At 40.0% G+C, this 25092-nt stretch overlaps 1 protein-coding gene and 1 pseudogene across 2 annotated transcripts in view; one reads left to right on the top strand and one right to left on the bottom strand.

Annotated features, from left to right (window-relative positions):
* Positions 1-25092, top strand: part of LOC126203967 (spermine synthase-like) — a 53487-nt gene that overhangs the window by 13463 nt on the left and 14932 nt on the right. For both annotated transcript variants that reach the window (XM_049938383.1, XM_049938382.1), the window contains exon 6: positions 16774-16863. In XM_049938383.1, the coding sequence (XP_049794340.1) occupies positions 16774-16863 (90 nt within the window). The remainder of the gene's footprint in view (positions 1-16773; positions 16864-25092) is intronic.
* Positions 17231-17347, bottom strand: LOC126204595 (5S ribosomal RNA; annotated as a pseudogene).

The following is a 25092-nucleotide window of genomic DNA, read 5'->3' on the forward strand; positions in this document are numbered from 1 at the left end:
ACAAATATGTTTGGAAGATCCTTAGAAAACATGTAATTAGTATGAGAAAATAAAAGTTTTGGGAATCGAGCGACAAAGATTGGATTAACTTTTTAGTGCATTCCAGGTCCATAGGATGAATTATCTTCATCCTCTGCAAACTCCTCCTCCAGCTTCCTCTTGTTCCTCCTCCTGTTTACTCTTGCTTGTATTTCTAGACTCTTTACAGCCCTGTCTGCAGCCCGAAGGCGTTCCTTGTCTAAAGCAAGCATCGCTTGTACCATGATAGAACTTATCTTCATTCCCATATTTCTAAATACCTTGCACCTTACAATGTTGCCATCATTGAAAGTTGCAACAGCATCATACACACCAAAGTGAAGTGTTTCTATTCCAACAAATACAGTCTTGGGGATTCTCGACCATATAACACTATTTACACTTTCATTGGGGTTTTGAGTTTTTCCGTGAATACACTTTTTCAACAGTTCAGGTGCTGCTAAGTCTCTGAAAATAGGTTTTATCACCTCCATTATTGCATGAGGCAGACTATGCTTATGAGTGTACACTTCACCAGTTAGCAATCCTTTGTTATATTTACACCACCTGTCTTCTTCTTTGGGACACAAGCTATGTTGGGGAATTTCATCGGTTGAAGAAGTATGAAAAAAAAGAGCCCAAACAGCCTTCTTCATTTCGTCAACACTTTGTGTATTTTGCCTAATAGCCATTCCATAATAGTTCTGTATTTCGTCAATTACACTGTCAGTTAACCTTCCCTTCCCATCCAACCCTTTACCATCACTGAGTTTTTGTTTTTTGTACGAAGCTTTCAGTCGCCGAAGTCTTGTTCCCATTCGCTTCTGTACGTGTCCAATACACTCAAATTTCTGCACTATAACATCATCACCATAGGGCTTCAGTCCTTGAACATGTTTGAAACTTTTAGAATCACAGTCACCAAGGTAATTAACATATCGCACTTTATCACACGCCTCAGAATGCTGGAATATACTGGCAACACCAGCCACTTCGATTCCTCCACTACTGCCACTATAGTTAGCTTTGCAATTATTTTCATGTGTACCTTTATATTTTTGTGGACATCTACAATACTTTGATATTACTGCTACATCTAAAACTTTCCCTGTATACATATTGGTGGCAGATACTACACCATGAAGAGATGGGTGTCCCCGTTTATGCCAGGTACCATCGAACGCTGCAGTCAAATCTCTGTTACCATTATTTTCCATTACTGCCTCTTCCACAGCGTTCTTCATAGATTCTATACAGACATCTTCTACTTTAGACCCTATTAATTTATTATAGGTCGTAAACTTGGTTGGGGGATTTGGAAGATTCATGATGCCACAGAAAATTGCACCTGCAGTAGCATCCTTACCAACTGAACGCAAGGAATAAACAAATCTAATGTTGTGTTCGTAGATTTTGCTACCATTTTCTTCAGTTGCAGTTACTGCAAAACTGTTCCAAAAGGTGGTCATGTATGAACACTTATCACATTTCAGTTGTATTTCACTAGCAAGTCCTATGTGCTTTATTATGGAGAGTTCCAGACCAACTTCACTACAATGAATACATCTTACACAGTTTGAAAAAATTCCTTTGAGAACCGACATATCAAATATTTCATTCACATCCGATTCACCCATAAAACATTCATAGTTTTCACTCATTGAACCAAGCTTCTTCTGTGAAGTATTTTCTTTCCCACTTTGACTGCTATGGGCAGGTGTACTTGAGAGGTTAGGTTCACTCACTTGGTTATCGTCTTTATTGTTTACAGTAATAACACATATCTTTGGCTTTCCAACATTTCTCCTTTTCTTAAAAGCCTTCAGAGGATTTCTAATAACTTTACTTTTACTCATTATTATACTTCATCAAAACAGACTCAAGAAACAGAATTAATTACGAATATTTTCGAGATAACGACAGTGTAAATAAACATGAAACAATCGACAATCACACCAGCGATATATATTGAACCATCACAGGTTAGCCACAACACATACTTTATCTCACATCACTAAAATGTACCTGATGAACACGGACGTTAATAATAACACCATTTGACAGCAGTTTAACAGCGCCACAGTGGGTCATGCCCATGTAGAACACATTTCAAAAAAAATTTAAAAATAGTTGTAGTCTTCGGAATTGAATAAATTATATATCTATTAAAAGGTAATAGTCTGCAGATTCAGAAAACGCAAAGAAGTAAAAATTGAACTTTTCATGATTTTGAGCCTTTCCGGAGCCCCTTAAGAGGTTTTGAATGAAATGTTGACAGTTAATCTTTCTCTGATTTTGATACATAGATTAAAAGTCCTTTTTTTACTTTTGGGCCAAATTTGCTGTGAGGTTCCTGAAGACGGATATAAAACCATGGAAACAGTAATCTACTCATACTTGTCAATGGCATTATTGTATATGCATTCAGATATCGCACAACCAACTGCCTTCTTCTTCTTCTTCTTCTTCTTCTTCTTCCGTACTCATACAGTTGTGACTTCAATCTACCCTCAATGCATTGGCAAAAATAGCTGTTTTAAGTTGAAGTTAGCTTTTAGAACAGATGCTGTTTCATGCCTTTCTCCAAAAATTATTTTGAATGATTAGTTCAGGAACCCACTTGAAGTGTAAATGGTTGCATAAACAAATAATCCCAAGGAGAAAGAGAGCAACATGGTAGATGCCTCAAGGTCATTGTAGCAAGACTGAATACCGTAACATTCAAACCCACTGAAAATAAATGCAAAATACGTCTATTTAAAATCCAGATAAAAATTCGCTTTATGTCTTCCTAATAGACACCCTCAAGTCCTTCCAAACTAAATATAAAAGTGCAGACCAGATGTGGCTCAAGTTCAAAGAAATAGTATCAACAGCAAAGAAGGATTTATACCAAGTAAATCAGAGACAGAACTGACCCCCCAAGCTAAACGGAACAGGCAGAACACTGTTGCAGAAGCAACAAAAAAGCATGCCAAATTTAAAAGAACATAAAATTTCCATGATTGGTGAAGTTTTACAGAAGCTCGAAATTTAGCTTGAACTTCATTGTAATAGTTTCCACAATGAAGCCAAAATCTGGCAGAAAATCCAGAGCAATTCTGTCTCGTATGTAAAGTACATTAGCAGCAAGACACAGTCAATAGCTTCACAGCAAGATAGTTATGGTAGTGTTGCTAATGGCAGTGCCACTAAAGTGGTGTTACTAAATACAGTTTTCTAAATTTTTCACCATAGAATATGAAGTAAATATTCCAGAATTTGAATAAGTAACTTAGAAGTAAATATCCTCATTCTAGCAAAGCAGCTTAAATTGCTTAATAAATGCACGTTTCTCCGGTCAGTGTTGATTTCTTTCAGAGTATGCTGATATAATAGCTCTGTACTGAATAATCATATACAACTGCTCGCTTGACAAAATTTACATGCCTAAAGACGGGGAAGTTGCACAGGTGGCACCAATACCCAAGAGAGGAAGTAAGAATATCCCATGAACTAAAGACCCATATCGCTGACACTGATTTGCAGTTGGAGTTTGGAACATAAACTGTGTCCAAACATTATGAATTACGTCAAGAGGAGGAGGAGGAATAGAAGAAGAAAGAAAGAAATCTATTGACAGACAGTATGAATTCAGGAAATATTGTTCTTCTGAAACACAACTAGCTCTTTATTCTCACAAAGTAATGAGTGAGTGTTGTGGACAGAGGATCTCAGATTGATTCCTTATTTGTAGATTTCCCCACAAGTGGCTTCTAATCAGGTTGCTTGCCTATGGAGTACTGTCTCGGTTGTGCAACTCGATTCATGATTTCCTGTCAGAAAAGATAATTAATAGTAATTGACAGAAAGAGTAAAATAGAAGTTATGTCTGGCATTCCCCAAGGAAATGTTATAGCCCCCCCCCCCCCACACTATTTCTAATCTATATAAATAATTTAGGAGACAATATGAGCACCCCTCTTGGAATATTTGTGGAAGATGCTGTCATTTACTGTCTAGTAAAGCCATCAGATCAAAAACAATTGGAAAATGATTTAGGCAAGATACCTAATGCAAAAGGTGGCAGTTGACTGTAACTAATGAAAAGTGTGCAGTCATCTGCATGAATGCTAAAAGGAATCCATTAAAGTACAGTTACACAATAAATCAGGCAAATCTAAAGGTTGTCAGTTCAACTAAATACCTAGGCACTACAGTTACAAACAACTTAAATTGGTTGATCATATAGATAATGTTGTGGGGGAAGGCAAACCAAAGGCTGCATTTCATTGGCAGCCTAAAGAGGCTGCCTACACTATGCTTGTCTGTCCTCTGTGTGAGTACTGCTGTGTTGTATAGTTTTCCTACCACATAGGTTGAAAGAGAACATTGAAAAAGTTCACATCAGAACAGTTCATTTGTATTATTGCAAAATTGTGTGTGTGTGTGTGTGTGTGAGAGAGAGAGAGAGAGAGAGAGAGAGAGAGAGAGAGAGAGAGAGAGAGAGGATATGATAAATGAGTTGGGGTGGCAATCATTAAAACAAAGGAATTATTTGTTGTTGGGGCAAGCATTTTTCATAAAATTTCAATCTCCAATGTTCTGCTGCAAAAATATTTTGACACCCATCTACACAGAGGGAAATGATCATTGTTATAAAATAAGAAAATTCAGAGCACACACGGAAAGATTAAAGTGTTCATTTTTCTCGGTGTGCTGTTAGTGTGGAACAGTAGAGAAATAGTGCTGTGCCATTAGTGAAGTCTATACGCTTGCACAGTCTGCTCCAGTTCCAGTATCCCCCAGGGGGCTCACTGTTCTTTCATGAGTTCGTGCGTGGCGCACACAGGGCCCTGAGCTATTGCAGCTCATTCTTCATTCCCATGCTGCATTCCCTTCTCCCTGCCCCCTCCCTCCCTCCCTATCCTCGATCCTTCCTTGTCGCCACTTTCTTCCCCTCTTTGTGTTCTGATTTATGTCAACCTGGCTATTCCTCTGGTTTCCTGTATTGGCTGCAATTTTGTTCCTTTTGCCTGTTTTTTCACTCTTTTGGTGTTTGTCCGCACTTGAGGTTTGACCTCCACTTCAAAATTTCCTGCTTTTAGTGTGACCCATATGGGGAAGAACTCTCTCCCTAGCATCTACGGTGCGGATTCCTCTCCCCCTTCCCTTTCCTTCTCCCTTCCCCACTGTAGCCTCCTTCCACCTTGCTGGGTCACCAGCACATGTAGCCAGTCCATGTGGTGGGGCTGTTATGTACCAATACAGCTGAGCCCCCTGACAATACAACGATCATTCTACTGATACCTGAGCTGTTCCCTCCCTGTGTATGCCAAGGAGTGGTTGCTTGTCTTCTTGGAGCATCAGAACTCCTGGCAACAGCCGCCGTGCCAACAGACCTTGCTGTGGCTGGATGGTGCCCATGGGGAGATTCCCTAGTTGGAGTGGGTGGTATCAAGTGAGTGCTTGGTGCATGAAGCGTATCAAGCTGCAAAAATCTGGCAATTCTCACACGGCTCTCTCTTCGAATGGTGAAGGATCCTTAATGCTGCCTTGTATGACCTGGCAGCCTTCCCTTCCCTGGCTACCCCATAGGAGGAGGGCCAGGCTCGCAGTCTTGGGCATAAATCCCACGACAAGGTGCCCCCCGGTGCCAACTCCCCTCTAGCAACCTGAGTCTGCCATCTTATTTATGGGTGTCACCCCATCCTTGTCAGTGACAACTACTGACAAAGTGACCTGACCATCTCCTCGGTTCCTTCATACCTGCCTTGGACTCGTGCCACATTAACATCCAGTGGAACTGCAACGGATACTATCACCACCTACCGGAACTGCAACATCTTGTCTCCTCTTATTCTGCATTCTGTCTTGTTCGACAAGAAACGCATTTCTGTGATGAGCACTCTCCAACTTTCTGTGGTTATCGGGTATCGGAACTGTGATGATCCTGGGATACTAAAATGTAGTCTTTCATGGCCGCTAGCGAGCCAGTGAGTGTGTTGGACCTTCCATCGAGCTACAGACACCCGTGAAGATGTCCTCCGCAGATGGGAACGAAACATTGGGACTTGACACAGAATTCATCAACTGACCACGGCATAATAGCCTGGATAATTATAATGGACATGACCCTGGGATAGCATCTGGTGGGGTCTGCACTTTGGTTTGCTCTGATGTCCTTAGTGACTGGATCCCCTTACATACCACCTTGGAAGTAATAGCGGTGAGAGTGCAAATGACTCCGGCAATCACCCTTTGCAATGTCTATCTCCCTCCAGGTCGGCCACTTGCCTACATTCCACTATCTACCTTAAACCAGCAACTCCCACCCCCATTTCTCCTCCTTGGATTTCATCGCCCACCGTCCACTGTGGGGGAGTGTCACTTCAATGGGTCAGGGTCTCCTTATCGATCAACTTACCACGGACTTAGATTTGTCTCTCCTCAATGATGGTTCCCCCAACCACATCAGTGCCACTCATGGCACCTTCTCTGCTTTTTCACAATCTCCTCCCCCTGCCCTCGTGGCTTCCCTACATTGGTCATCCCACAATGACCCTTGTGATAGTGACCACTTTCCAGTGACATTCTCGTTCCCCTGCTGGCGCCAGGAAGACAGGCCCCCACCTTGGGCATTCTGCAAGGCCAATTGGCCTTTATACAGGTTTGCTATCTGCTTTGACACCTCCCTCTCGAATTCCATTGATGTAGTCGTGCAAGGCATCTTTGCCGCTCTTCTTCGTGCTGCTGGCACTGCTGTCCCCCTATCCACAGGGCCTCCTCGTCATCGGCCAGTACCGTGCTGGACCAAGGACGTCGCAGTCGCTGTCCAGGACTGCCGACGAGCGCCGCAGTGATTTAAGCAAAACCCCTCCCAGACCAACATCCTCACGTTTAAGCATCTCCGAGCTAAGGCTCATTACCTTATTAAGCGAAGTAAAAATGAATGCTGGGAGTGCTGTTTTTCCTCCCTGGGGACGTATGCCTCTTTCTCGCAGGTTTGGTCAAAGCTCCGTAGCGTTCTGGGCCGCCAGCAATGGTCAGCTTGTCCAGGGTCTTACCCTCAAACGAACTCTGTGCACCGATCCATTGGTCCTCGCGGAACACCTTGCGACACACTTTGTGATTGCATCGTCGTCCGCTTCCTATCCTCCTACCTTTCTCCAGCAGAAATGTAGACTTGAACAGACCCCCCTCCATTTCATCCTGCACCACGTTGAGCCATATAATGCACCGTTTGCTGAATGGGAACTGGTGCAGGCTCTTAGCTCTTCACGAGTGCCAGATTCCATGCATAATCACATGATTCAACACTTGGACATTCCCCAGAGGCAACAGCTCCTCAGGGTCTTCAATCAGATCTGGCTCACGGGTGCTTTTCCGGCACAATGGCGAGACAGTATAGTTATCCTCGTCCTTAAGCCCGGGAAAAACCCAACGTCTCTAGGCAGCTACTGACCCATTAGCCTTACGAATGTGCTTTGTAAACTGCTCAAAAGGATGGTCAACTCTAGATTATGTTGGGTACTCGAATCTCAGGGCCTTTTGTCACCATATCAGTGTGGCTTCTGAGCAGGGCAATCTCAAAGTGATCATTTACTCCAACTGGATTCCGCCATCCGACAGGCTTTTACTCACTGCCGGCACCTTATTGCAGTTTTCTTGGACCTACATAAGGTGTATGACATGGCTTGGTGCCATCACGTTTTGGTTACCCTCCATGACTGGGGTTTCCATGGTCCCCTCCAGATTTTTATTGGCAAGTTTTTATCTTACCAGCTCTTCCGGGTTCGAGTTGGCACTTCTCTCAGCAATCCTCAGATTCAGGAGAATGGTATCCCACAGGGTTCTGTGCTAAGTTTCACATTCCTCCTCATTGCCATAAATGTGCTTGTGACTTCTGTTGGGCCTCTGGTTATCCTGGCATTGTACATTGACGATTTTTGCATCTGGTGCAGCTCCCACTCTGTGGCATCTGCCGAGCACCAGCTACAAGGTACCATCCGATGGGCCTCTGTGTGGGCCACCGCCCAAGGCTTCCAGTTTTCCCCTTCCAAAACGTGGGTTATGCATTTTTGTGATCGACCCACAGTACACCCTGATCCTGAACTTTATTTAGGCAACCAGCTCCTCAATGTAGCAGTCCCGTTTCTTGGGCCTTATTTTTGATAACAAGCTGACATGGCTGCCCCACATTTGCCATCTAAAGACTACATGCATGCGGTAGCTTAATGCTCTCTGCCTCGTGGCACACACATCTTGGGGTGCAGACTGTTCCACTCTTCTCCATCTTTACCGTGCTCTGGTTTTGTCCAGACTTGATTATGGTAGTCAGCTTTATGGCTCAGCAGCTCCTTCCACTTTGAAACTCCTTGACCCTGTCCATCATTGTGGGTTGTGTCTGGCTATTGGTGCCTTTCTCACTAGCCCTGTTGATAATCTCCTCACAGAAGCAGGGATTCCCCCTCTACACATCCGACGGAGCCAACTCCTTGTTTCTTACGCAGTCACCATTCGCTGATTCCCTGACCATCCGGTGTACCCTACGCTCTTCGCCAGTGAGGGATGTCTCCCTCTTAACACCCGCTCAAGGGTGATATTGCCGGTTGGCATGCGTCTCACTAGCCTCTGCCGGAATCTGCACTCACTGGACGGCACCCCGTGTCTTTCCTCCCATACCCCCCCACTGGGCGGTGCCTAGACCACGGATTGGGACCGATCTCTTCCAGGGTCCTAAGGTCTGTGTTGCTCCTGTGATTTACCAGCATCTTCTATGTGCCAGCCTTGCAGAGTTCCAGGGTGCCACCATCTTTTACACTGATGGTTGTAAGACTAATGATAAGGTGGGATACGCTTTCACGTCTCCTACTGGCTTTGAGCACCATTTGTTGCCAGGATCATGTAGTGTATTTTCACCAAAGTTATAGCCATTCACAGTGCCCTCCTTTTTGTTTCTCAGGCCTCCCTCCATAGTGTTTTAAATTATTCCAACTCCATGAGCAGAGGAGTCAAATTATAAAAGAATGAACATTAAACACTCGCAGTAAAAGCATAAAAGGTGAGACCAAATCTAAAAACTGGAAGAGAAAAGGGGGGGGGGGGGGGGGGTCATGGGGTCACAGACCGTGAAGACTGCAAAAGGAGTCCCAACCACAACCAACTTGCCCCTGCTCCTAGACTAAAGGAGAACCTTATATCTGGAAATAAAAACCACTAAATCATTACTTATAAGAGTAACTCACTTATGTGTGAAGTTACTTTATGGGAATAATAAAGCCATCACAAACTGTTAACTTCGAAAAGTAACTGTTAGTAGTAATGGTGTTACTCCCCAACTCTGCCAAAGATTGATTTGATGCAGCTCCCATTCTACATCTACACCTATACTCTGCAAACCAGTGTGAGGTGCATGGCAGAGGGTATGTCTCGTTGTACCAGTTATTATGGTTTCTTCCTTTTCCATTCACATAAGGAGTGCAGGAAGAATGACTGTATGAATGCCTATGTGTGTGCAATAATTATTCTAATGTTATGCTCACAATCCTTATGTGAGCAATATGTATGGGGTTGTAGTACATTCCTAGAATAATCATTTAAAGCCAATTCTCGAAACTTTGTTAACAGACTTTCTCATGGTAGTTTAAGTCTGTCTTCAAGAATCATCCAGTTCAGTTCCGTCAGTATCCTGTGACACTCTCCCATGGATTAAACAAACCATTCATACTGCCCCTCTCTGGATACATTAAATATCCCCTGTTAGTCCTATTTGATACAGGTCCCACACATTTAAGTGGTATTCTAGAACCGGTTGCACCAGTGATTTGTAAGCGATCTCCTTTGTACACTGATTGCACCTCCCCAGTGCTCTACCAGTAGACCAAAGTCTACCACCTCCTTTATGCACAACTGAACCTATGTAATCATTCCATTCTTTATCCCTACAAAGTGTTACACCCAGGTATTTGTGAGTTGGCCAATTCCAACAGTGACTCACTGATATTATAGGCATAGGATACTATGCTTTTTCATTGTGTGAAGTGCAAAATTTTCCATTTCTGAACAATTAGAGCAAGTTTCCAGTCTCTGCACCATGTTGAAATCTTATTAAGGTCTGACTGAATATTAATGCAGCTTCTATCAGAGAGTACTTCATTATAGATAATGCATCATCTGCAAAAAGCCTGATTTTACTATTATTATTGTCTGCAAGGTCATTAATATACAATATGAACAGCAAGGATCCCAACACATTTCCCTGTTACTTCATCTGGCAATGACTCTCCATCCGAGGTAACATTGTGTCCCTTTCCTATCAAAAAGTCCTCAATCAAGTCACAAATTTCACATGATACCCCATATGATAGTACTTAATGAGCGTAGGTGTGGTACGGAGTCAAATGTCTTTTAGAAATCAAGAAACACAGCATCTACATGGTTTTCCTGATCCAAAGCCTTCAGTATGTCATATGCGGAAAATGTGAATTGTGTTTCACATGATCAATGTTATCGAAATCCATGGTGGTTGGCATTAAAGGTCATTCTGTTCAAAATATCACATTATGTTTGAGTCCAAAATGTTCTCTAAGATTCTAAAACAAATAGATATCAAGGATATCGGACAGTAGATCTGTGGATCTCTTCTACAACCCTTCTTGTACATGGTGCGCCCTGTGCTTTTTTCCAAGAACTGGACATGGTTTTTTGTTCAAGAGATCACTATACGTTATAGTTAAGAGGGGGCTAATTCAGCTGCAAATTTGGTATAGATTCTGACAGGAACTCCATCGAGGCATAGAGATTCATTCAGTTTTAATGATTTCAGCTTTTTCTCGACACTACAGACACTAATACTTATTTCACTCATCTTTCCAGTGGTACGAGGATCAAATTGGGGCAGTTCTCATGGGCTTTCCTTTGAAAACAGAGTTAAGCATTTCAGCTTCTTTCCTACACTCCATTTCAGTTCCTTTCTCATTCACTATTGACTGGACTAACTTCTGTGCCACTAACAGCCTTTATATACAACCAGAATTTCTTTGGGTTCTGTGAAAGATCACTTGACAATATTCTGCTACAGTAGTCATTGAAGGCTTCACACATTTCCCTCTTGACAGCCAAAAACATTTCATTCAGCATCTCTTTATAGCCCTTCGCTTTGTTTTACACCTGTTATGCAGTAATCTGTTTCTTCAGAAGTTTCTTTACAGTGACTGTATACCATGGAGGTTCCCTCCCATTACGAACTGTTCTACTGCATACATATCTATCCAGTATGTGGACAACTATTCTTTCGAACTTGAGCCAGAGTTCCTCTACATGCTCCTGCCCTGTGCTGAAAGTTTAAAGTTCCTCATTGAGATATGACACGACTGATTTTTATCTAGTTTACTGAACATATATATCTTTCTGATAGTTTTAGTTGTCCTCTGTACTTTGGTAATCAGTGTTGCCACAACTGCGTAATGGTCACTGTGTATCTTCGGAAGCTTCATCATCTCTGCATAACCTGCCACCTACATGCATTTGAACCTGCTTCCTATATTCAAACACTTGTCTCTCTCAAAGTTTTACACCTCCACACAACCCCCCATTGCAAAATTGATGATTCCTTGATGTCTAAGTTCGCATCTTATCAACTGATTTTTAATTGAGCTTATGCCATAAATTTTCCCCAATTCTGTTCATTACCTCCTCATTAGTCATTTGCTTGATCCATCTAATCTTCCTATTTCTCTGTAGCACTAAATGTCAAAAGCTTAAAATGTCTTTTTGTCTGAACTGCTTATTGTCCACTTTCTAAAACTTTAATTTATGTACAGTGTTAACATATTATTCTTTTTCAGAAACAGCTTTCTTGCTGTGGCCAGTCTGCATTTTTTATCCTCTCTATTTCATTCATCACATTATTTTGTGACTGAAATAACAAAACTCAATTACTTCTGGCAACTCATTTCTTAATCTAATGCCCTGATTTGATTTGGTTGCACCCTATTGCCCTTGTTACTGAAGTTACATGTAACCTTTTTTCAAGACACTGTCCTTTCTGTTCAACTGTGCTCTTCAAAGTTCTGTGCTATCTCTGAAAGAATGACAATGTCATTGGCAAAGCCATTTTGTTTCTACTCCCTGAACTTTAACTGCCTTTCCAAATTTGGTTGGTTTCCGTTACTGTTTGGTCAATATGCTGATTGAATAACATCAAGGATAAGCTAAAATTCTGTCTCACGTTCTTCCTTTTACTGTCCTTAAGACTCTTGCCAGCTTATCTATTATTATTCTGTTAATTTGTATCAGTGTTTTGTAGCCATGACTCACTAAACTGGTTGTTTTGTAATTATATCTGTCCGTGCCTGCCTTCTTTGGAACTGGAATTAGTACGTCATTATTCTAAGTTGTATTATATCTCCCATCTCATCTCCATCTCTCTTTCTGTAATATTCTCATGGAAGTTTATTTCTATTGTATATCCTTTATGTATATTCCTTTTACGTGTCAACTTTGCATTCTTTGTTCAGTACTGGCTTGCATCTGAACATATCAAATTCATAAAATGCCTTGTCTTTCTACCAAAGGCCTCTCCAATTTTCCTATATGCAGCATCTTCCTTTCCACTAGGCATGTATGCTTCTACAGACTCGAATTAGTCCTCTATAACCATTCCTGCTTAGCAATTTGGCACTCTCAGCCAATCTCTGCATATTTATGACATTATATTACAAATAACTGACATTATGGTTATTCTCAAAATTCATGTTTACCCACATCTACATGATTACTCTGCATTTCACTATTAAGTGCCTGGCAGAGGGGTCAACGGATCATCTTCAATCTATTTCCCTACTGTTCCACTCTCAAACACCGTGTGGGAAAAACAAACACTTAAATCTTTTCATGCGAGCTCTGATTTCTCTATTTTATCATCATTCTTCCCTATATAGATGGGCACCAAAAAAATATTTTCACATTCTGAGGACAAAGTTGGTGATTGAAGCTTCATGGCAAGAGCCTGCCACAATGAAAATTGCCTTTGCCTTGATGATTGCCGTCCCAATTTACGTATCACATCCTAAGTTATTCGTAACCATAATCCCTAAGTATTTAATTCAGTTTACAGCCTTTAGATTTGTGTGGTTTGTTGTGTAACTGAACCTTGTGGATTCCTTTTAGTACTTAACCCCTTACCGCATAATGTGCCAGATATGGCACATACCACTTTTCTCTTTGCCAATCTCGTATCTGAGAATATATTTCCAAACTGCATGTTGGGACAGATATGGCACACAGTCAAGAGCAGCTGTGCAAGTAGTGTATGCCATCTGCTGGGTGAGTAAGGAATTACGTGTTACGAATCTTTGCTTTGTGTTGCTAGCTGTTTACATCCAAGTTTGGTCACAGAAACAGTTGCAATCAGGTACAGTAAACGATTGATTTCAGTGTTTATATTATTTGCAGAGGAAAAAGGACATCTGTGGACAGTTATAAAGAGGTAAGTTTATATATTTGTTCATTAGAATACATATAATACTGAAAAATAGGTCTGTGACGTATATGGCACAACATGCAGTCCGGTCCAATCGAGTACGTGGTTGCATTTTACCTAAGGAGGCAGCAATGAAGATGAATGGTCGAGGCAGCATGGAGGAAAAGATAACAACAGTAGACGGTGTGCAACTGTCAGTAGTCTCCTGGTTTGATAATAAGTAGTCAACCCTTTGTCAACTTACGTTGGATGCAAACCAGAAGGCGAGATCAAGAGGCTTTTCAGGGAGGAAAAAGAATATAAAATGGTACCTTGTCCACACTCTGTGATGATCTACAATGACTACATGGGGGGTGTCGATCTATTAGATTCTATGCTAGGATATTATAGAATTCAAATCAGATCAAAGAAATGGTACTTGAAGATATTCTTTCATCTAGTTGACTTGGCTTGTGTGAACAGCTGGCTGTTATGGAGAAGAAGAAATACGGACTACATGCCCCTTGTTGATTTCAAGGTCGCAGTTGCAGAGGATCTCTGTAAAATTGGGAAATCCTTATCCAAGAAATGTGGTAGTCCAAGCAATGAAATACAAAAACAGCTTGACTGCAAGAAGAAGAGAGGCTCTACAGCAGATCTTCCACAGCGTCAGGTGCCACTGGATGGGATACATCACATGCCTATCTGGCTGGAAAACCGTGGTCGTTGCAAGTATCCAGAACGCAAGGGAAAATCCTATATAGCGTGTATGAAGTGCAGTACAACATTGTGCTTGAATAAGGAGAGAAATTGCTTCATCAAGTTTCATAATGAATAGAGAAAAATGGAAACAGAATGTGTGTTATTTTCTCAAAATGTGTGTATTGTAATGAATAGAAAGTGTAATTGTTTTACGTAAATACAGTTCTGCTAGTGCATGTACGTACGTATCTTACTGTGTATTTTCCACATTGTGCATCATCAATCCCAAAACTGGTAACACATGGTATTAGTCGTTACTGCATGCTGTCCCATATATGGCACAAACCCTTAATTCTAAAATAACCGCTCCTACATAAGATTTAGAATTTTTTAAGCATTTTTTATAAAATCAGAATATCGAACATAACATGTAACATTTTTTTCAGAAAAATAAAAAAAATCATGCAGTAAGGGGTTAAGAGGATGACTTCTTCTCACTTTTCATTATTTAGAGTCAATTGCCACTTTTCACATAGTGTAAATTGTTTTGAAACTTGTTATGCTCATGTGATCACTTTATAAGATGATAAATGATAGCATAATGTACACCTAAATCATTTAGGGAGATCAGGAAGAGCAGTGAGCCTATGACACTTTCTTGGGGGACACCAGTTATTACTTCTGTTTTACTCAATGTCTTACTGCAGACACTGACCTTACTGACAGGAAATCTTGAAACCAGTCGCACAACTGAGATGATAGTCCATAAGCATGCAATTTGATTAGAAGTCGTGTCTGAGGTACAGTGTCAAAAGCCTTCTGGAAATCTAAAAATATGGAATCAGTTTGATATCCCCATTTGATAGCACTCATTATATTGTGAGAATAATTAGTGTTGCGTTTTTGTCAATCAAGTTTTCATCAAGGTGATTCATAATGTTGGCGCACAGTATATGTTCCACTGCAAATCTAAGTTAGTGATATAGGACTGTAATACAAATGATTACTCGTATTTCCTTTCTTGGATATTGGTGCGACTTTCCTGTCCTTAGATACAGGTCTTTTGATGAGCAGTTGGTTATGTATCACTGCTAAATATGGAGCTATTGTATCAGCATGCTCTGAGAAGAACCTGACTGGTATACAATCAGAAATAAAATTTGTATAACTGGTTTTCACACACAGCTTTTCTCAATATGATAGGTTTTGAGGCACTCAGACAGAGAGAGAACAGTTTCCTAATTTGATCACCACATCCTTAGCTTTCTGGCTCTTACTTACATTGGCACACATTTTGCAGACGCATGGTGGGTGCAAAATAATTTTTGTAGGTGTGATCCATTTCAGCAAACTAAGTTTGTAACTTAGAGAGGATACATTTTTTCTTTCATCAGTATTTTATGTCCGCTTATGAAGGGGGAATTTGCAATTGATGTCCATTACAAACAAATGAAAGACCACTTTCTCTGTCATTTGAATTGCTTCCTTGTGGCTAAATGGAAACAAATAATTTTGTTTGGTTTTTCCATTCATTTTTGTGAGTATTGTAATCCAAAATGTCTGGTTTTGATAGAAGTCACAGGCCCATCTCACAAATGCATAATTGCTGTTGTCAGTGAATCACTGTGTCATGTTGAGAGCATCAGATCCCTTTTGTCCTTCCACTTCAGATAACAGATGTTCCCGCCTGTCAAAAGTCATGTCATTTTTTCATTTTTGGATTCTCAACTTATTAACCATACATTGTGGAAGATCATTTTTGTTAGTCATGCGAGTACCCACTGCCTTTGTCTTGTGATCCAGTAAATAATCAAATATACCAGGTGAGATACAATAATTATCCCTGTATATGGTATAACCTCTGTCAGAGTTAGTATTCCAGTTGTCTGTTTGAAACACACAGCTTGCTTTTCATATAGCCATGACAATGAATTTGTCCTTGAAAGCCACACACAATTCATCAGCACACAAAATGAGCAAATTTTGAAAAGTGGATCATGGTAAATGTCATTGTTATTAACGTAAAAGTTTGATAAAATTGCTTTCAGCCCATCTAAATGGGTTACGAAATATTGACGCTTTTACCAAAATCCACTGATTCTGGGCATCTTCATAAGACACAAGTGAATTATTATTAGTGTAATAATGATGAAATACCACCCATTAGCTGTTATTGACCTTGACCTAGCATAACAGTCTGGTTTTTGCAACTGAAAAGTGTAAAGGCTCTGCATTATCACTTTACTTGCATACATTCAGATTATGATATATTTTACTAGCAGAACATTTTTACAAACATTATTTCATAATGTTCCTGCAAAATTTCCTTTTTGCTGTTGCTTACCTGAGAATTGTCTTTTTTACGTCTTAACCAACATCAAGTACTTCTTCCAGGATATTTAAAATATCACTATTATTGAATTTCTCATGTCAGAGCTACAATATTGCAGACATTTGGCCAGCAAAAAATTTCTGCACGCTTTGAAGATGGTCTGATGCCTTTACCATCAATGCTAAAGTATGAGAATGCTTCCAGTGGCTCAAACATAATTTACTTCATTTATTGTTAACACTTTTTCAGTTAGAGCATTAATTTGTATTGATTACAGATTGATGAACTGGTAATGAAGGCTTGTCGCAAATACCTTCGCACGTGCTGTGGAACTTGTCTTGATGAGTACAAAACAGATAATTATGAGGTATGTACTAGTCATTTCTTCATAACCAACACTAATTAAGCACACATTTTCCTCACATTTATTATAGGTTAACTGCATACAAATTCAGTTTCCAATCTTTATGAACAAAAGCTAATGCTTAATAACAAAAAGATGGGTATTAACAGGAACACTGAACTTCATGGGAATTATGCCGGGCATATATGAGTATGGCCTACTGGGACCATCCGACCGCCTTGTCATCCTCCGAGGAGGATGCGGATAGGAGGGGCGTGGGGTCAGCACACCGCTCTCCTGGTGGTTATGATGGTATTCTTGACCGAAGCCACTACTATTCGGTCGAGTAGCTCCTCAATTGGCATCACGAGGCTGAGTGCACCCCGAAAAATGGCAACAGCGCATGGCGGCTGGATGGTCACCCATCCAAGTGCCGGCCATGCCCAACAGCGCTTAACTTCGGTGATCTCACGGGAACCGGTGTATCCACTGCGGCAAGGCCGTTGCCTATATATGAGTAATACCTTTCATAATTCCAGACTTAAGAGTGGAGGTGTAATGGAAAGTGGAATAAAGGAAATGGAAATTAGATATCTGACTCCTTCATATATTATAACTTAACAAAAAGGAAGTAGGGAATGAAAAATGGCAAAATATTCATTACAGTAAAAATTGCTGCTTGATAACACAATTGCTTTTACTTCTTGTTTTAGGGCAGCAGATTTCAGAATGTAAGAGTTCAAATATAGGTTAGTAGAGTCATATGAGTAATTTATCATCAAATAAGATTAATATTAGGGTTATCAGAAATGAAGTGAAAAGAAAACACCCGACCAAGTACATTTAAAATCACTTTATTTACTGTAGAACAATGAAGCAAGAAGGGCATTTACGAGTAGGCGTTATTGAAAACACAAAATTAAGAGCAATTTGACAAAAAGTGAAGAAATTTTGGACTTAACTGTTACACTTAAAAAATGTGGGATTAACTCTGTAGATTAATGCACTTGCTATCTCATGTAGAGTTAGAAGACCTCTAAGAATCAGTTGTATGATAAGAGAAGGTGAAACTCTGAGAGCATAAGATCACGTGAATAAAGTGGGTGTGGAATGTGTTCCCAACCCAATTTATGTATAGTGTTTTTTGTCAGTCTAGCAGAATGCGGACGGACGTTATTGTTGAGTAGCATCACTTCATGCAGTCTTCCTGGTTGTTGTTTTCGGATTTCGTCTGGAAGATGTCCCGGTTGCTAACAGTTAAACGTCAGCAGTGATGGTTACATGCTGGGGAAGCAGCTCGTAGTACACGACACTCTCGCTGTTCCATCAGATGCATAACATTATCTTTCCTGGATACACATGGGTCTTTGTACAGAAAGTTGCTGCTTTGTTAGTCAGCCGTTCCTTTCTTTTCCTTACGTTAGCATAAAGACACCATTTCTTGTCACCAGTAACTATACAGGATAGGAATAGTAGCTGTTGTTCACAAGCCAGCTGATAAGGAGCAAGCAGGGATGTTGTGATTTTGGCTTAGGGCATGCAGTAGCCACACACCAGATTTTTTAACCTTCCCCATTGCATGCAAATGTCGCACAATGGTGAAATGATCACAGTACATCACATATGCTAGTTCTCGAGTATGCTGATGTGGAGATCAGCATGATTAATATGTTTAAATGACAGACTCCAAAGGTCTTTCTGAAAGTGTACAGTAACTAATGTCAAAATGATGCACCTTAAAACAAGAAAACCATTCGCTGTAACCCCTCTATTGAGCTCGAACACAAGAATGTATCGGAAATGTTCAGTTTTCTCTGCTTGGCACTCTATTTTCTAGTGTCCATGGATCCAATCACTATCTCCAAATGACAGTATGTAAATTCAAATAATAACAGTGAACTACAAATAAAAAATTACACTCAATAAATAAAACAATAGCAATTGTAATACCAACGTGCCAAAAAAACACTATGAACTTACGCACCGACCTAATATTAATTTATACGCTGTTGTGCAAGGAAAAGAATGTTGGAAGTAATTATAAATTCATATCATTTGATGCTGACTGTTTTCTTTCCAGAGTGCATCGGAATAGTAGCACAAGTAATGACAAAATTTTATTCATTCTTTGTTACTAGAGGGACATTCAGTTGGTCTTTCAGACCGTAATGCACAAATTTTAACATGAAAAGGAATTTGTACACACAGGCAGATGTTAAATATACTGATGAGCCCACCGCGATGTTTGATGCTGCCTGGTGGCGTTGCATGCACGTGACACGATAACAAAATTATGTAAATGGAGCAGACACAGAGGGGGGATAACCCTAGCGAAGATATTGGCTGCACAGGGGAAATCCATTGAGATAATTGACTCTGACAAAGAATAGATTATTATTTCATTCTTTTCTCAGGCGTTAGGTCTGGTCAAAAATGGAAAGTGACGCGGACCTTGATCAAGCGTGACTTCCTTTTAACTGTACGGTATATGTTACATTGCATTTAGGAACTTTCGGGTAATTGAACATGTATCAATAATTACGGATTTCTGTAGTTGTATATATAAGTTTGGATGTAGCTGTATTGCATTGATGTACTGGTGGATATTGTGTGGTATGACTCCTGTAGTTGATAGTATAATTGGTATGATGTCAACTTTATCCTGATGCCACATGTCCTTGACTTCCTCAGCCAGTTGGATGTATTTTTCAATTTTTTTCTCCTGTTTCCTTTTGTATATTTGTTGTATTGGGTATGGATATTTCGATTAGTTGTGTTAATTTCTTGTTTTTATTGGTGAGTATGAGGTCAGGTTTGTTATGTGGTGTTGTTTTATCTGTTATAATGGTTCTGTTCCAGTATAATTTGTATTCATCATTCTCCAGTACATTTTGTGGTGCATACTTGTATGTGGGAACGTGTTGTTTTATAAGTTTATGCTGTAAGGCAAGCTGTTGATGTATTATTTTTGCTACATTGTCATGTCTTCTGGAGTATTCTGTATTTGATAGTATTGTACATCCGCTTGTTGTTTGCAAAGTCTGCATTTATCTGTTGTGGTATTGGGATCTTTAATAGTATGCTTGCTGTAATATCTGGTGTTTATTGTTTGATCCTGTATTGCAATCATGAATCATCCTGTCTCACTGTATATATTGCCTTTTCTTAGCCATGTGTTGGATGCGTCTTGATCGATGTGTGGCTGTGTTAGATGATACGGGTGCTTGCCATGTAGTGTTTTCTTTTTCCAATTTACTTTCTTCTTATCTGTTGATGTCATGTGATTTAAAGGGTTGTAGAAGTGGTTATGAAATTGCAGTGGTGTAGCCGATGTATTTATATGAGTGATTGCTTTGTGTATTTTGCTAGTTTCTGCTCGTTCTATAAAGAATTTTCTTAAATTGTCTACCTGTCCATAATGTAGGTTTTTTATGTCGATAAATCCCCTTCCTCCTTCCTTTCTGCTTAATGTGAATCTTTCTGTTGCTGAATGTATGTGATGTATTCTATATTTGTGGCATTGTGATCGTGTAAGTGTATTGAGTGCTTCTAGGTCTGTGTTACTCCATTTCACTACTCCAAATGAGTAGGTCAATATTGGTATAGCATAAGTATTTATAGCTTTTGTCTTGTTTCTTGCTGTCAATTCTGTTTTCAGTATTTTTGTTAGTCTTTGTCTATATTTTTCTTTTAGTTCTTCTTTAATATTTGTATTATCTATTCCTATTTTTTGTCTGTATCCTAGATATTTATAGGCATCTGTTTTTTCCATCGCTTCTATGCAGTCGCTGTGGTTATCCAGTATGTAATCTTCTTGTTTAGTGTGTTTTCCCGTGACTATACTATTTTTCTTACATTTGTCTGTTCCAAAAGCCATATTTATGTCATTGCTGAATACTTCTGTTATCTTTAGTAATTGGTTGAGTTGTTGATTTGTTGCTGCCAGTAGTTTTAGATCATCCATGTATAGCAGATGTGTGATTTTGTGTGGGTATGTTCCAGTAATATTGTATCCATAATTTGTATTATTTAGCATGTTGGATAGTGGGTTCAGAGCAAGGCAGAACCAGAAAGGACTTAATGAGTCTCCTTGGTATATTCCACGCTTAATCTGTATTGGCTGTGATGTGATATTATTTGAATTTGTTTGGATATTAAGTGTGGTTTTCCAATTTTTCATTACTATGTTTAGGAACTGTATCAATTTAGGATCTACTTTGTATATTTCCAGTATTTGTAGTAACCATGAGTGGGGTACACTATCAAAAGCTTTTTTGTAATCAATGTATGCGTAGTGTAGTGACCTTTTAGTTTTAGCTTGATATGTCGCCTCTGCATCTATTATTAGTTGCTCTTTACATCGTCGTGCTCCTTTGCAACAGCCTTTTTGTTCTTCATTTATAATTTTGTTCTGTGTTGTATGTGTCATTAATTTCTGTGTAATGACTGAAGTTAATATTTTGTATATTGTTGGTAGGCATGTTATGGGGCGATATTTAGCTGGGTTCGCTGTGTCTGCTTGGTCTTTAGGTTTCAGATAAGTTATTCCATGTGTAAGTGTATCAGGGAATGTGTATGGGTCTGCAATGTAACTGTTAAATAATTTAGTTAGATGTGAATGTGTTGAGGTGAACTTCTTTAGCCAGAAATTTGCTATTTAATCTTTTCCAGGGGCTTTCCAATTGTGCGTAGAATTAATTGCTTGGGTGACTTCATGTTGCAAAATTATCACTTCAGGCATTTGTGGTATCATCTCGTATGTGTCTGTTTCTGCTTGTATCCACTGTGCATGCCTGTTATGCTGTTCCGGGTTTGACTATATGTTGCTCCAGAAGTGTTCCATGTCTGTTATGTTTGGTGGATTGTCTATTTTAATGTGTGTGTTATCTATTGTCTGGTAAAATTTCTTTTGGTTTGCGTTGAATGTTTGGTTTTGTTTCCTTCTATTTTCACTTTCTTTGTATCTCCTAAGTCGTTTGGGCAATGCTTGTAATTTCTGCTTCTTCTCATCTAATTGCTCTATCGCTTCTTGTTGTGAGATTTTACCTAACCTTTTCCGGTTTTTTGTTTTTTTTTTATTTTTTTTTTTTTTTTCCCCCCCTTATAAATTGTGTTAGCTGTCCGATGTCTTTTCTCAGTTTTTCTATTCTGATCTGTAGCCTGTGTTGCCATGCTGGTTTTGTGGGTTTCTTCTGTGTGTTGGTTGGTTCTGATCTCTGCCTAGTGTGTATATTTAGTGTAGTGAGTGCTCCTATATAAACCAGTAGTTGTAACTCTTCCATAGTTGTGTTTTCATTTATTTTGTTGTGTATGATTGTGTTGATAGTTTCTATTGTTGTTTCGCCTTGTGGGTTACTTGGCGGTCTATGCAAGAATGCTCTAATGTCTGTATTTGTGTCTTTGTATTCTATATATGTCAGCTGAAATTTTTCTTCTATATCTAACATGTGTGTTACTTCGAGTTCTATTTGTGCTTGTTCTGGTGGCTGTCTTAAGATGTCGTTTTCCTCTGATTTTTTAATTGTTGCGTGCTGTTCTTTGTTTGTTTGTTCTGGGATGTTTGAGTCCATTACTGTATTTTCTTCTTCTTCTGATTGCACATTATTTTTTTCCAGTATTTGTTGTACTTGTTGTTTGATGTTTTCTAATTCTGACTGGGGTATCATGTTATTTTTGATTATTACACGGATCTGATCAGCTAGTCGTTGTTCTGTTAAAAATTTTAATTCTGGGTATCTGGTGATAAATGTTGTGTATACTTGTGATCTGTATCCAGTTGTGTTGGTTCCTAGATTTGTTGCTTGGTAATAACAGACCATGAGGTGTCGATTAACTTCATCTGACCATCTCATCCTCTGTCTTTGTTTTCCTTCTAGGGTGGTTGCAGGAAGCATATCCTGCAAAACACCTCTATTTGGATTTGAATCATTTTCCAGTTGGCTAGCAGTGTCGTTACCATTGTGGGCGGGCATAGGGTTCAAGCGTCGTCCCCGACCATGACGGCGCTTGTCCGAGGCTTCTTTAGTTCTGTCCTGAACCAACTAATCACACTAAAGGGGGTTTAGCCCTATTAGTGGTTTGTTCTTTTCGTCGCCTTTTACGACTGGCAGAAATATCGGAGGCCTATTCTTTTCCCAGGCCTCCACTGTTTATTATTATTGTTATTATTACACAGAACCTATGAAGAAGTACCTCAAAAACAGCAAAGCTGGTCAAATGTTCATGTGCTACTGTTTTGAGCATCTGTGGAAAGAGGTAGAAGGACGTGAAACTACCACTAGGCGCTAAATGGTTGCACATCCGTGACTCTCCACAGAATTACGGGTTCGGAGATATGCCTGATCTGTAAAATAAGATAGATGGTTACCTGTGGCATCTCTGTTGAAAGAGCACAAAGCTGGTGAACACACAAGTGTTCCAGCACACACCGTTCATCGTACTTCGTTGAACATGGAGCTCCTCAGCAGATCACCCATACGTGTTCACATGTTGACTCAGTGACATTGTCAGTTAAAATTGCAGTGGGCACAGGACCACCACGATTTGACCATTGATCAATGGAAATATGTCAGCTCTTCGGCTGAGTCACATTTTTGCTACAGTAGGTCAATGGTGATCTCCACAAATGCTGTCGTCCAAAGGGGAGCCACCTGTGAAACGACATGTCATCTACCTGCTGTTATGTAAACACTGTTTTGGCCTATCAGTTGGGATGAATGGGCATAGGCAGAGAGTGTATGCTGGCAATACACAATATCTTGTTGTATAGCATGCTTTACAACATGACAATCGTAACCTTGGTACCCATTTCATCACACACACCATCTGGATTCTTCCTCCAGACAACAGTTCTTCTGGACTCCAAAGGTGGGAACTAACACTATAACAGGTTCTTGGTTCTCGCAACTCATCTGGCCCTAATTTATGTTAATTTCTTCCATTTCAGCATTTCTTCACAGTAACTACTCCTTTCTTCACTCTGTTTTAGTTTTCTACATCTCTCATTTTCTTATCTGTCTATTTTTCACCGTTCCCATCACACATCTGTTACATACAATGCACTTAGCTTTTCACTCTTATTAACCAGTAAATAATCAAACAATATAATGAAAAGGAAAGTTGCTACTCACAATAAGCTGAGTCGCAGAAAGGTGCAACAAAAAGACCGTCACAAATAAATAAAGCTTACGGCTGTTAAGGTATTTGTCAACAATAGATGTGAGAGGCATTGCAGCGGTACGTTAACACGAGTGAACATTGCAAGCCAACACCCAGTGAATTGTCCAGCCAAGTCAATCTCTATTGCTTTCAAAGACTTGTACATAGGAACACTGTGCCGCCATCGGCGATGATAGCCACATCGCAGAGGTATTGCAGCGGTACATACCGCTGCAGTGCCTCTGCGACGTGATGCAAACATCTTGGCTTGGAAGACATGGAGTATAGTGGAGAGTACAGGTCTACCGGCTAAGATTCCCTATGGTACTTTGGCACACAACTCACACATACAGCCGCAGTCTGAGACAACTGAAACCACATGAGTGTGGTTTCAGTTGCCTGTGAAATTGTGCGTATTGTTGACAAAGGCCTTAAAGGCGGAAAGCTTTATTTCTGTGTGACATTTTTTCTGTTGTGCCTATCTGCTACTCAGGATATATGGTGAAGAGCAACTTTCCTTTTCATAATATTGTATTCAAATGCAGTCCCCAACAATCAGTCTTTCCTTCTCGTCCCATCTGGTAAGTCTCCCCTGACAGGCAGTTCGGGATCACTTTTCCAAAATCTACTCCTTTTCGTAGACCTCTCAATTTTTTTTTTACTTCACCCCTCTTCCTTCCCCGTCAGCCCTTCTGTCTGAAGGATGAGGAGCCACTGGCTCCAAAAGCTTGCCTGATTGTAACCTTCTTTTCTGTGTCTGTTTTTATCAATCCCATTATGAACAATTTTATATAATTGAAATAACATTAGTAAGCTAGAAAGCCATATTCTGCTCATTGTTACATCTGTAACCAATGGTGAAACATATCATATTTTCATATGTTTTGATACCAGTTTTGTGTTGTATTTTGTAGCCTTTGAAAATGATGGCATGTCGAAACGCATAAGGCAATTTTGAAACCAATAAAAAGTGTGGTTAAGAGGAGGAGGAGGAGGATATTAGTGTTTAACGTCCCGTCGACAACGAGGTCATTAGAGACGGAGCGCAAGCTCGGGTGAGGGAAGGATGGGGAAGGAAATCGGCCGTGCCCTTCA

Source organism: Schistocerca nitens, chromosome 9 (assembly GCF_023898315.1).
Source record: "Schistocerca nitens isolate TAMUIC-IGC-003100 chromosome 9, iqSchNite1.1, whole genome shotgun sequence".
In the NCBI taxonomy this organism is placed as follows: Eukaryota; Metazoa; Arthropoda; class Insecta; order Orthoptera; family Acrididae; genus Schistocerca; species Schistocerca nitens.